The sequence below is a fragment of the Brachycentrus maculatus genome, unplaced genomic scaffold (assembly GCF_059751285.1).
Source record: "Brachycentrus maculatus isolate JH-2025_06_01 unplaced genomic scaffold, ASM5975128v1 h1tg000288l, whole genome shotgun sequence".
NCBI classification, from domain to species: Eukaryota; Metazoa; Arthropoda; class Insecta; order Trichoptera; family Brachycentridae; genus Brachycentrus; species Brachycentrus maculatus.
In genome coordinates, this window is record NW_028281039.1 from 262062 (window position 1) to 274810 (window position 12749).

General features: G+C 43.1%; 1 protein-coding gene across 1 annotated transcript in view; it reads right to left on the reverse strand.

Annotated features, from left to right (window-relative positions):
- Window positions 1-12749, reverse strand: part of LOC148305064 (neogenin-like) — a 54785-nt gene that overhangs the window by 30655 nt on the left and 11381 nt on the right. The window contains exons 6-14 of the mRNA XM_088267286.1: window positions 11807-11913; window positions 11637-11724; window positions 10663-10804; window positions 9017-9180; window positions 4850-4965; window positions 2407-3010; window positions 1347-1473; window positions 612-776; window positions 122-349 (exon numbers count right to left, since the gene is read on the reverse strand). Coding sequence (XP_088123412.1) covers window positions 122-349; window positions 612-776; window positions 1347-1473; window positions 2407-3010; window positions 4850-4965; window positions 9017-9180; window positions 10663-10804; window positions 11637-11724; window positions 11807-11913 — 1741 coding nt within the window. The remainder of the gene's footprint in view (window positions 1-121; window positions 350-611; window positions 777-1346; window positions 1474-2406; window positions 3011-4849; window positions 4966-9016; window positions 9181-10662; window positions 10805-11636; window positions 11725-11806; window positions 11914-12749) is intronic.

The window sequence follows — 12749 nt, forward strand, 5'->3', positions numbered from 1 at the left end:
ACAACCGTATCTGCATCTCAGTCGCAACTGCCATCTGTTGAAAGCTTCGTGAACCAAACAGCTTTCCCATTCTGACCATAGGTGAAGATATCGATGGACACAATTTAGTCTCTGGACTCACGGAGCTGGTGTAGGGCAGCAGCGTCAGGTTGAGCGGCGGCAGCGAGGGCGCGGCCCCTGGCGTGCGCGCCTCCACGCGCTCCGAGGGCGGGCCGGCGCCCGCCGCGCCCCCCGCGTCCCCCGCGGCCAGCGCCACCACGCGCAGCGCGTACAGCGTGAAGGGGCGCAGCTCCCCGAGCCGGGCTCCGTGCTCCGCCGTCAGCAGCGAGCGCTCCTCGCTGGAGTCACCCTGGGGGGGAAAAGAAAGATCGTCAAATTTGGTGCCAACCAAACCTGATGATGGAATAACTTTCCGAAACCGGTAGTCAAAAATAAGTGTTTTAAAAAAGTGGTATTACACAAAGTAAACAATGGATTATGATATTCCAGCGGGGGGTCTAAAGGTTAATATATACTTGATTGAAAAAGTTCAAGCCTATTTTGTGTATTATGATTTTAGCGTAAAGTTAGCGGAATCTTCCGGAACGCAGAGAGGAAAGGGGGCATCTTACCTCGGTCCAGAGCAGCTGGTACTGCGCCACGGTGACCCGGGAGCCCGGGATGGGCAGCGGGGGCTGCCAGGACACAGAGAGCTCCTCGGGCCCCGCCGCCACCACCCGCAGGTCCCGCGGGGGGCCCAGGGACATCTCCTCGGAGCCCGTGCTGATCTCCAGCACCTGGACACATACAGATTGCAAGGTAAGGGTCTAGTTTACAGCGTAACATAATTTACAGACAGAGACAAACTTTTTTATTAAAAAAAATTGTCTCTAAAATTCAGGTACTATTATACCCAAAGTTATACATTTCAATTCAAACCCTTATCCGCAACCCAATGGTGCATAGGGAACTGCATTATATAAATGCAGTGTTATCTTGATCGTTAACACACGAAGGAAAGGTGATCAGTCGTCCGCTTAAGGTACCAGTCCAGGGTAATATTGAATAAATATTAGAGTGAAAAATCATTTATATTTATTTGACCCCCCCTGGGAATCGAACCCAGGACCTCCATAATGGTAGTTGAGCTTACTGACTATTACACCATGGAGGCGGCAAAGGTATACACAAAATTAATATTAAAATGCCCAGTGTTTGATTTTAAATTGAAAAGCAAAGCTCTTTGGGCCAAACTTGGTATATGCTTGGTTTTATTTGACATCTTCCATGTACGTTTTCATATTATTTTTTGCATGTTTTTAGGGTTTAAATAATTAATTTTCAAATATTGGCAAGTGTACACGAACCTGCGTGCTGGCCCCCGCGCCGTTCTTGTTGTACGCCACGGCCCTGAAGAGGTAGGCAGTGTTGGGCACGAGCGAGGGCACGTTCATCTTGTGGACGTCGCCCCGCGTGGTGTTGACGATGCGCTCCCTGCAAAACCGTGACGACGTTGAGAAGTGCATCCAGACGGACATCGATCACATGAACTCAGACGTTCAAATGGGTCGAGGAAGAGCTACAGCTATGTTGAACAATATCTCATTGGATATTGATCTGTTCCATGCGTCCGAAGGAGTTTGAAGCGGGATTCTTCTACACCTTTAGCAATAGTTCTTGCATATTTTAGATTTTTGTATGCATTCAATACATACACTTTAAATTTTTTAGTTTGTAATGTATATCGTAGTCGTACAGGAGAAAGTGACCAACTAACAAAACGTAAAATATTCAGGAGGGCCATTTAAGTCACTTTTGCTTGGCAAGAACATAAACATCAATGCAGTTAGTCATTTTTAACAAGTCAATATATTATACTTCCAAGTTTCAAATCCTTTGGGATTTTTTCAGGGCAATATTAAGCTAGTGAGATATCAAATAGTCAGTGATTGCGTTTTTGTAAAACAATGCACTTGGTCACTTTCTCCTGTATGACTACGATATGAGTCATGTAGCTCACAACCTGTCTTGGCGGTGTGAGTTTCACCTTCTCGGAGTCCAGTAGGGGTCCTCCGCTTGCAAGCGAGTGTGTACGATATATTAATTAAAATTGAATTGAAATTGATGGCGTCAAGTTTTCCTTGGTCTTCCTGTGCCAACAAGATAATACTGCGATAATACAATGCAGTGCCCTATGCACCACTGGGTGCGGATGAGTATAGTAAAGAGAAGTTTTTATGTACAAAATATAGGAAATGTTAATTGAAATTGATGGCGTCAAGTTTTCATTGGTCTTCCTACGCTATCAAGATAATACAATGCAGTGCCCTATGCACCATTGGGTGTGAATGAGTACAAAAAGAGAAGTTTTAATGTACAAAATATAGCTAAAGATGTTAAATTTTCTTTAGTTGACAAACAGCTCACCTGACGAATCCTTTCACCTTGTAGATGACCGAGTACGACACGATTTCTCCGTTCTTCGTCAGCGGCTCGTTCCAGCTCAGCGTCACGAACCTGGCCTTGACTATCAGCGCCGCGAGGTCCAGCGGCTCCGAGGGCGTCTTCCCGGCATCCGGGGACTCCTCGCCGCCACCTAGGGGACGAGGAACGTCCGGGGAATCGGAGGAAGTCGGATAGTCATGGTCTGCGATGCTCACCATGCTGCCGGGCGTGGAGGTATACACTAGGGACACCTTCCCCAACACATCGCTCTCCGTCAGATCATCCGAGATCGAGGAGTCGGAGTCCACGGACATGTCTCGCTTCCCGTTTATCTTGGCCATGAACGGATTGCCCAAGCTGGCGTCGCTGCTCTTCAGCGAGGTCAGAATCGACTTTGCGTCAAACGGATTCTGATGGAGCGCTTTGTGAACGCCTTCGAAGTTTCTTTTGGCGATCTTATCGCTCAAAGGCACGTCCGGATTGTCCGAATAAAAGTGATTTTCGTAAGATTCAGACGGCGAATACGTTTTCCGCTTGTGGCTCTTGTGACTTTTTATGTTTTTCGGCTTTTTGACCGCGCTTTCGACTTGACGTATAAATAATTAAAAATAAAATGGAAATAGATTCAAATAAAACACAACACGACACCGAAAGGAGGGAACGGGACGACGGGATTATGAAAAATTGAGGGAGATAAGGAAAAAAAAAAAGAAAATAAAAATAAAATAATAAAATAAAACATAAACATATAAAAAAGTAAACATCGCTTATTTCGAACAAAAGAACTCGAGATTATTGTTTGAAAATAAAATGACCCTAAACGTCTGCTCTCAGCTGGACCACTACTCTGGTTGAACCGACCATGCTACTGTTTAAACATAGGCTTGCCAGATTTCCGGAATGTTCAACCGGGACACCGGAATGCCTACAGTACAGTCAAATAAATGACTAATTCAAACTCTCCGTATCATTCATCTTTCACATTGTGTAATACCACTTTTATAAACACTTCTTCGTGACTACCGGTTTCGGAATAATCATTCCATCATCAGGTCATTAAAATAAAATTATTACGGTTTGAAATTTGTACAAAAATTAAATATTGATTTTTTATATTTTTGTACAAATCGCTCACTCCTTTCAATAACGTCATAAATCAAAAATCGTCAATTTTCAGTAGTGCATGTTTTCGGAATGCCCAGAAAATGTACTATATCCCAGCAAAAGAGGCATATTTTTAACTTAATATTTACCCGCTACAGGGCAGAAAGTGTAGCTTTTGCATTTTGAAGAAAATGTATTGTTTAATTATTTTTTAAAATTTACTAATTATTTTTCAAATGGAGAATAAACCTTCAGGTTTTACCTAAAAAGATCTGTTGCACAGTAAAAAGTTCAGTAAGTGGCTTGATATTTATTTTTAATACAATGTAATATATTTTTAAACTTTAAAAACGTTCTCCTGAAAAATCAAGTTTGATTTATGACGTTCTTGAAAGGAGTGAGCGAAATGTCAAACCTTAATAATTTTATTTCAATGACCTGATGATGGAGTGATTATTCCGAAACCGGTAGTCATGTAAAAGTGTTTATAAAAGTGGTATTACACAAAGTTAAATATGAATGATAAGGAGAGTGTTATATTACCATACCACAAAGTTAACAATGCTTTTATTATACAAAATATACAATGTGCCGTAGAACGGGGCTACTTGAACTCTGACCTGTTACTCGAGCCCAGTACAAAAAAGAGATTTAAAACTGTGTTTGGTCTACGATAATGAACGTATGGTGACAATAAGTGTCACCTGTCACGGAAACAATGAATCATGTCAAAACGTTCATTATTGTAAACCAAATACAGATTTCGCCGCCTCCGTAGTGTAATGGTCAGCACGCTCGGCTACCGTTCTGGAGGTCCCGGGTTCGATTCCCAAGGGGGGTAAAATAAATATAAGTGATTTTTTCACTGTCATATTTATTATCCGCACCCCAACGGTGCATAGGGCACTGTGCCATATAAACGCAGTGTTATCTTGATCGTTTACACATGAAGGAAAGGTGATCAGGCCTCCGCTTCAGGTACCAGTCCACGGTAGTATTGAATAAATATTACAGTGAATAAATCACTTATATTTATTTTACCCCCCTTGGGAATCGAACCCGGGACCTCCGGAACGGTAGCCGAGCGTGCTGACCATTACACTACGGAGGCGGACATATTACCCAACAATTAATAGTTTATTCTAATAGGTCCCTTTAAAAACGGTAGATAGAAGTTTCACTGTATAAGTGAACCAGTTTTATATAAACTAGCCTTCTTCCTAAACACAGGTACTAATACCTAATGAGGGTTTATCTATTTATAATAATGATTGATATGAAAAATTAACGAATTATATAGTTCTCATATGTTTTCACATACCCGCAGTGAGAACGGTGAGTTGGGCCGAGGTCTGAATGTTCCCGGCTGGATTGGACGCAACACACTGGAACATTCCCTCATCCACAGCCATCAATCCCTGAATACGGAGATTGTACCTGTAAAAAATTCATGATTCCGTCAATATCCCCATGTTTGAACATTTAATCATGAACATGAATTTAAGAGATTTTGGAACAGGTAGATGATTTCGTGTATTTGGGTAGTATGTTTTCTAGGGATGGAAAGATTGATAAAGACATAGAAAGGAGAGTGAATGCTGGGAACAAAGTGAATGGTGCACTGAAATCAGTTATAGCAAATAAAAACCTATCAGCGGAAGCTAAACTGGCAGTGCACAACGGAGTCCTGGTTCCAACTCTAATGTATGGAAGTGAAACATGGAGTTGGCAAAAGAAGGATGAAAGTAGACTGAATGCAGTCGAAATGCGATCTCTCAGAACAATGTGTAACAAAACGATGTATGATAGATGTGCGAATAGTGAAATAAGGAAGGAATGCAAAGCTGAGATAAGCATTATGGATAAAATTAAGAAAGGTGTGTTGAGATGGTTTGGACATGTGGAACGAATGAGTGAGGAAAGAACGGTAAAACAAATTTATGAGGCGAATGTTAGCGAGAAAAGAAGCAGAGGAAGACCGAGAAAAACATGGCACGATCAGGTATGCCAAATACTTGAAAGTGTTCAGGAAGCGGTGTGATGGTTAGTTAATAATATCCATATCCGCTCCCTAGGTGGAGCATATGGAGTCCACAAACTGTCTCCAGGCTTTTCTGTCGGCTGCCAGCTCCCTTGCATCCTCCCAAGTCAGATCCGCGTCGCGAAGTTCTGACGAGAACTGCCGACGAATTGTCAGCAATGGTCATCCTGGGCGGCGCGAACCTGATGCCTTGTAAAAGAGGCAAGCTTGATTAAGGCTCTCAGGAGGCATGCGGAGTACGTGGCCAAGCCAACTGAATCGCCTTTTTTTGACGACAGTTGTGACCAGGATTTGCTGCGTCCTACGCCTTATCTCTTCATTCCTCACAAAGTCAAACCACCGCAAGCCTAAGATTCTCCGCAAACACCTGTTCTCAAAGCTTAGTACACGGCTGCTTTGGGCCCTTGTAAGGTGCCATGTTTCACAGCCGTATAAGAGAACAGGAGCAATGCAGGCATTGTATAGGCGGCATTTGGTTTTCACCGAGTATAAATCCGATCTCCAGACAGCCTTCATACTGTTGAATGCGGACCCAGCGAGTCCTAATCGCACTCCCAGTTCCTTTTGAAGGCTGCCATTTTCAGTCGCGTACACTCCCAAGTACTTGAAACTCTCGACCCTTTCGATGCGCTGGTTACTCAACGTCAAGGGTTGTTGGGCATCTAGGCATGAGCTGTTGCACAACACATGGGTTTTTGCAACATTTATTGTAAGCCCCATGTGCGTAGAGTACCTATTTACCCTGTCGACGATCAATTGAAGACCCTCGACGGAGTCATCAATTAAAACAGCATCATCTGCGTACTCTAGGTCGCAGAGTTTCCGGGAGGGGGAGATGGATATACCTCGGTCAGATGGTAATGACTTTCGAAGAATGAAATCCATGAGGATGATGAAGAGAAACGGTGCAAGGACGCAGCCTTGTCTGACTCCGGTAGAGACCCCAAACCAATCCGTGACAACATCGTCAACTCTCATTCGGCATTCACTATTGAGGTGAAGGGACTTAATTAGCTCCACTAATTTCGCAGGCACCCCATAAGCTTCCAGTACTTTCCAGAGTGTAGGCCTGTGCGGACTATCAAACGCTTTCTCATAGTCTACAAAACACATCGCCAGAGAACTGTTAAATTCCTGGCTCTGCTGTAGAATGTGGCGAATATTATGGATTTGATCCGCACAGGACCTGCCAGGCAGAAACCCTGCCTGGTTTTCTCTGAGCACCTGCATAATGGGGGCTCGGATTCTCTGCAAGATCACGTGGGCAAGCACCTTCCCAGGTACGCTGAGTAGCGTAATGCCGCGGTAGTTGTCACAGTTGAGTGGATCACCCTTCTTATGTAACACGGTAATCTCCCCATTTACCCAGTCTCTAGGGCATCGCTCTTCTTCCCACACACTGGACATTAATTGGTGTAAAGGGCCAATAATGCCAGTAACGCTGCATTTCAAGAATTCCGGGTGGATACCATCAACACCAGGGGCAGTCCCATTTTTCAATTTCGACACGGCAGCTATAATTTCTGCCTGTGTCGGTGGACCATCAGGTATGGCGACCGCCCGCGGAATGCTTGACGCAGCCTCCGTGGGAATATCGAGGATGATTGGAGGAGGAGGGCGATTCAAGACCCTGTGGAAATGATCACGCCATATTTCCTTTATACGATCCGCGTCAGATTCGGTAACTCCATTTGTGTTTTTCACAGCTCCAGGGGTTACCGAATTCTTTCCGCAGATCTTCCTTGTTATTTGGAATAATTTCCGCGTGTCATTTCCTTGGGCAGCATGTTCCGCCGTTACAATATCGAGAATCGAGATGACGGCGCTTATCGAGTCTGCATGATCGTTTGACTATACGATCTTGGCGCCTGTAGTCATCTCTGAGGGTGTCCAGTTGGTAGGGGTCACTTTCACTGTCCCTCAGTGCTTTTAAGTGAGCGCGCTCAGCCATCTTTCCCCAGGTCTCATCTGACATCCAATGGGGTCTTTCTCCTATCCTGGGGCCAAGAACCTCATTGGCGGAAGAGTTGAGATGTGATGGTTAGTTAGTTAGTTTTTTTAGTTAGTTAATTCTTAACCAACTCTCACGAGAGGTGGTATCATACATGATAAAACTAGTGAAGGGCATTGGTGCCATAAACCAAGCTAGGACACAAAATGCCCAACCCTCTTCTAGTGGAACGGAAGGCCTGTTGAGGACAGTCAGCAGTCCGGCTTCTCCCGAGGAGTGCAACGTGGTTTCCTCCCAGCAATGAGCAAATGCTGACAAGTTCCCGATCGGCCCACACTAGATTATCCCTCCTGTTCCCGACACAGATTCAAATGAAACTATTTTTTTTAACCGGTTAACTGCCGACAGGTATGTATGTATGGCGGTACCCAGCACGCCGCGAATTTAACCAGAAAAATAAAACCTTCTAAACATATCGTTATTGAAAGTGTATTAACATTTATTTGATAAAACTTACCAAATAAATGAAGAGTGCACCAGTCGTGCAGTCATTTATCCATAATCATAAAATTAATTGTTCATGGTGCAGGGTTGTCACAAAATATGTCATTGAAAATATGAAAGCTAAATTATATGTCAAAAGTAATTGTTTATGTTAGTTTAATATTAAAAGTATACACACACACAAACTATGATTCAATAAATAATAATAATAAAACCCTTATCCGCACCCCAATGGTGCATAGGGCACTGCGTCATATAAACGCAGTGTTATCTTGATCGTTTACACATGAAGGAAAGGTGATCAGCCCTCCGCTTCAGGTACCAGTCCTGGGTAATATTGAATAAATATTACAGTGAAAAAATCACTCATATTTATTCTTACCCCCCCTGGGAATCGAACCCGGGTCCTCCAGAACGGTAGCCGAGCGTGCTGACCATTACACTACGGAGGCGGATAATTTTTTTTATTTTTATTTAAAAAAAAATAAAAATAAAAAATCATCAGAATCGACACTAAAATCACTGTCATCAGATTCGGCAGTGACGGCAACTCGGGGATTATTGGACAACCCTGAGCACCATCAGTTGTTCCGGCGACAAAGCTCTCTTTCCTCAAAGCTCTGTTCCAATTCTAAGTATGCAAAGATATTCTCAATAGATGTCACTATGCGTTCAATATATTTGTACATTTTAAATAATTGATTTTCTTTAGTAAAAGCCCATTTAAAACGGCGCGTCTTAAGACTTAATTTTTGTATGAGCGGCGCTCCGTTCACAGAAAATTATGCGTCTTAAGACGCTTTTGGCAGTTAACCGGTTAAAGTTAGAAGTAGGGAACAAAAACCTACCAAATGACCTATAAACCTCGTACATAAATAATAAATGCAATTCCCATCCGAAAAAGAAAACAGGAGAATCCTTTTATCTGTATGAGTTCTATATATTTGTCTTCTATATTCTATAGGGGAGTATTCTGTCTTTAGTATTCTTACCCGCCGACCAGCGCCATGTCATGGTTGTTGGGCGTGATGAGCTCCCCGTTCTTGAGCCAGCGCACGAGGGGCTCGGGGCGCCCGTACACCTCGCAGGGCAGCTCCACGTCCTGGCGCTCCGCGGCCGCCGTGTCCGCCGGGCGCTTCACGAACCGCGGGGGCACCTGACAAACCACCATTTACAAATTAGTACTTTCCACACAGGACAACAATCAAATACGAGCTCAGAACTCATATCACTCAAATATTTTGAGTGTTTTGTATATTCAACACATTGTTTTCGAGCAGCTTTGTTCATCAACCCCAACCCTATAATTATACTTTGGCAGTCTGCCGCCCGACCCTCAGTATACTAACCACAAGTAGCCGCAACACCCAATTCCCATCTGTACAATGTTTGCAGGCGTCTCTCGCGCTCTACCTAAAGTAAGCAAATAGAACGCTCGCAAGCGTCTCCCGCTCTCTACCAACAGTATGGAAAAGGACCCTAATTATACTCTGGCAGTCTGCCGCCCGACCCTCAGTATACTAATCACAAGTAGCCGCAACACCCAATTCCCATCTGTACAATGTTTGCAGGCGTCTCTCGCGCTCTACCTAAAGTAAGCAAATAGAACGCTCGCAAGCGTCTCCCGCTCTCTACCAACAGTATGGAAAAGGACCCTAATTATACTCTGGCAGTCTGCCGCCCGACCCTCAGTATACTAATCACAAGTAGCCGCAACACCCAATTCCCATATATACAATGTTTACACGACTGTAGTTTGTAGTTTTTTTCTTTAATTATTACGACTGTAGTCCACCTCCATAGTGCAATGGTCAGCACACTCGGCTACCGTACTGGTGGTCCTGGGTTTGATTCCCAGGGGGGGGGTTAAATAAATAAAAAATTTAAAAAAGTGATTTTTCACTACAATATTTATTCAATATTACCCTAGACTGAGTATCTGAAGTTTGTAAAAGACACTTTTAAGCATTTCCCGCAAACAGTGTGTTAAGTTTGTGTGGTATGGTAATATAACACTTTGTGTATTCATTCATTCATTCATTCAAAACCTTATCCACACCCCAATGGTGCATAGGGCACTGCATTATATAAACGCAGTGTTATTTTGATTGTTAACACTAGAAGGAAAGGTGATCAGCCCTCCGCTTCAGGTACCAATCCAGGGTAATATTGAATAAATATTAGAGTGAAAAAATCACTTACATTTATTTGACCCCCCTTGGGAATCGAACCCGGGACATCCAGGGCGGTAGCCGAGCATGCTGACCATTACACTACGGAGGCGGAATTTGTGTATTACCGCTTAAAAACTCTACTTAAAGACTTCCGGTTTCGGAATAACAATTCTATCATTCTATCATTCTCTTATATTTTTTTAAATAATGTAACCGCACGTCTCCTGACAGGCTATGCTTAGTGAGGCGTTCTTCAAAAAATATATATTTAATATAGTAAAAAATTATATTACAGTATTGTATAAAGTAATGTTAAAAAAATAATCGTGAATAAATTTTTAAAAATTAAAAATCAGGTCATATCAATGTGATTTCCATCCATTTTCAATTCAAACTTTACTTGGTAAATACCACCATTCAGATCTCTGCATTTACATCTCAAGAAACTTGTCTGATTGAGTTACCTGAACGTCTAGGATGGCCGTAGCGTCCAGGGAGTCCTCGCGGTTGTCAGCCCGGCATTGGTAGGTGCCGGCGTCACTCTCCGCCACTGCGCTGATGTACAGCACCCCGCTGCCCAGCAGCTTGAAGCGGCTGTCCAGGTGGCTGCAATGGGAGACGTGCAGTGTGTACACTCGCTCAGGTGCAGAGAGGAATCAGGGAAACATTACTGATCCTTCTCTACCCCGAGTGAGTGTACTGTGTGTACACTCACTCAGGGCAGAGAGGGATCAGGGAAACATTACTGTGTGTACACTCTTTCGGGTACAGAGGGGGATCAGTGAAACATTACTGAGTGTACACTTACTCCGGGGCAGAGAGGAATCAGAGGAACATTACTGTTTGTACACTCACTCAGGTGCAGACAGGGATCGGGGAAACATTACTGTGTGTACACTCACTCAGGAGCAGAGAGGAATCAGGAAACATTACTGTGTGTACACTCACTCAGGAGCAGAGAGGAATCAGGAAACATTACTGTGTGTACACTCACTCCAGGGCAGAGAGAAATTAGGGAAATATGTCTGTGTGTACACTCACTCCAAGGCAGAGGGGTATCAGTGAAATATTACCAAAACATAAAATTCCAGTTGTTGCTACCGTATTTTACATATTGTGTAATTCCAAAACACACAATTGCGTAATGCCAATGAACATCCACTCCGACAAGGATTCCACGAGAGATCCAGTATTCCGTTGCATCAAGAGTTGGGAGACATTATAAAAAAATATTGCTTTTAAATCATGGTGCATCTTATAGTCCGTATAAAATATGGTAAGTTTAATTTTGAAGATAACAAAAAGTAATTTAATTTTATTATTAATTTTATTATTATTGTTTAAGAAGGATTTGAAATTCCCCTTGGTCTGGGTAGGTCAGAAGGTGGGGAAATGATGCCATCTTGTTTCTATTAGCAGAGAGAGAAAGAGTACTTACCTTAGATCTATGGCGACACCGTTGTTGAGCCAAATGATATCTGGGCGAGGGTTGCCAGAGGCCGCGCAATCCATCGCAACGGGCGACCCTGTAAGATATTCATTAATTCAACTGTGACACCAAGTAAAAGATGGTAATGATTTGTCTGAAAGGTGTCGTTGACCCCTTACCCTCAATGACGGTGTGAGAGAGCGGTTCCGCTATGAACTTGGGAGGCGTCACCGTTTCCGCGAGGGAAAGATCCGAGTTGATGGTCAGCTGCGCTTTGTTGCTGAGTCTGGAAATACAAAAAAATACAATTTTTTTTTATTACCAACGTGTACCCGGCATGCGTTGCAATGCCACTTAAAAAAAACGCAAGTTAATGAAAGCACCTCATCAAGAGCCTCTCTCCTTCCAATGGATCATTGTCAGACGGGAGCAATATCTAATTTAACATACTCAACCTATAAAGGATTGTATTAGACTCGTGAAGTGTTTATAACAGCCAATATAATTAATATTTTCATTCATCATTTTCTTTTGGAAAATTCGCCTTCATAAACACGTTGTTTTCGTAAGTAGGTAATGAACGACGTAACAGAAACGATGGACTTTTTTTCATATTGGTTACATTACTAAATTATTTGCGGCTCTATTTGTTGATGTCTATGGTCCACCCTACCACTCCCCCCCCTCCCCTTATTTTTGTTTATTTTTGGCAAAGCACCCAATTTTGGGTGATACCTGCCATACTAGTGATTTTATATACTTAAATAATTTTTTTTTTTTTATTGATTTTTTTTGGGGTCACACGCTTTTGCTATACTTTTTTAAATGTTTAATAATCGCACCGTTAACATTTTTCGAGTTCATTGACAATAGGTGTTGGACATTCAGCGGGAAGGACAAACCCTCAGACCGAATGTCCTGAATGAACTCGAGGTTAGGGAGTAAGGGGCAGTTGAAAAATACGTGGTCAGCAGTCTCATCCTCCTGTCCACACGCGCACAACGAACAAGTTAGAATATTAATCCTTTTGAGGTGGGATGCAAGTACTGTGTGTCCGATCCTCAGCCTACACAGAAGGGACACATTCAGCTTGGGAATCCTAACTTTGCGGAACCAAGGGGA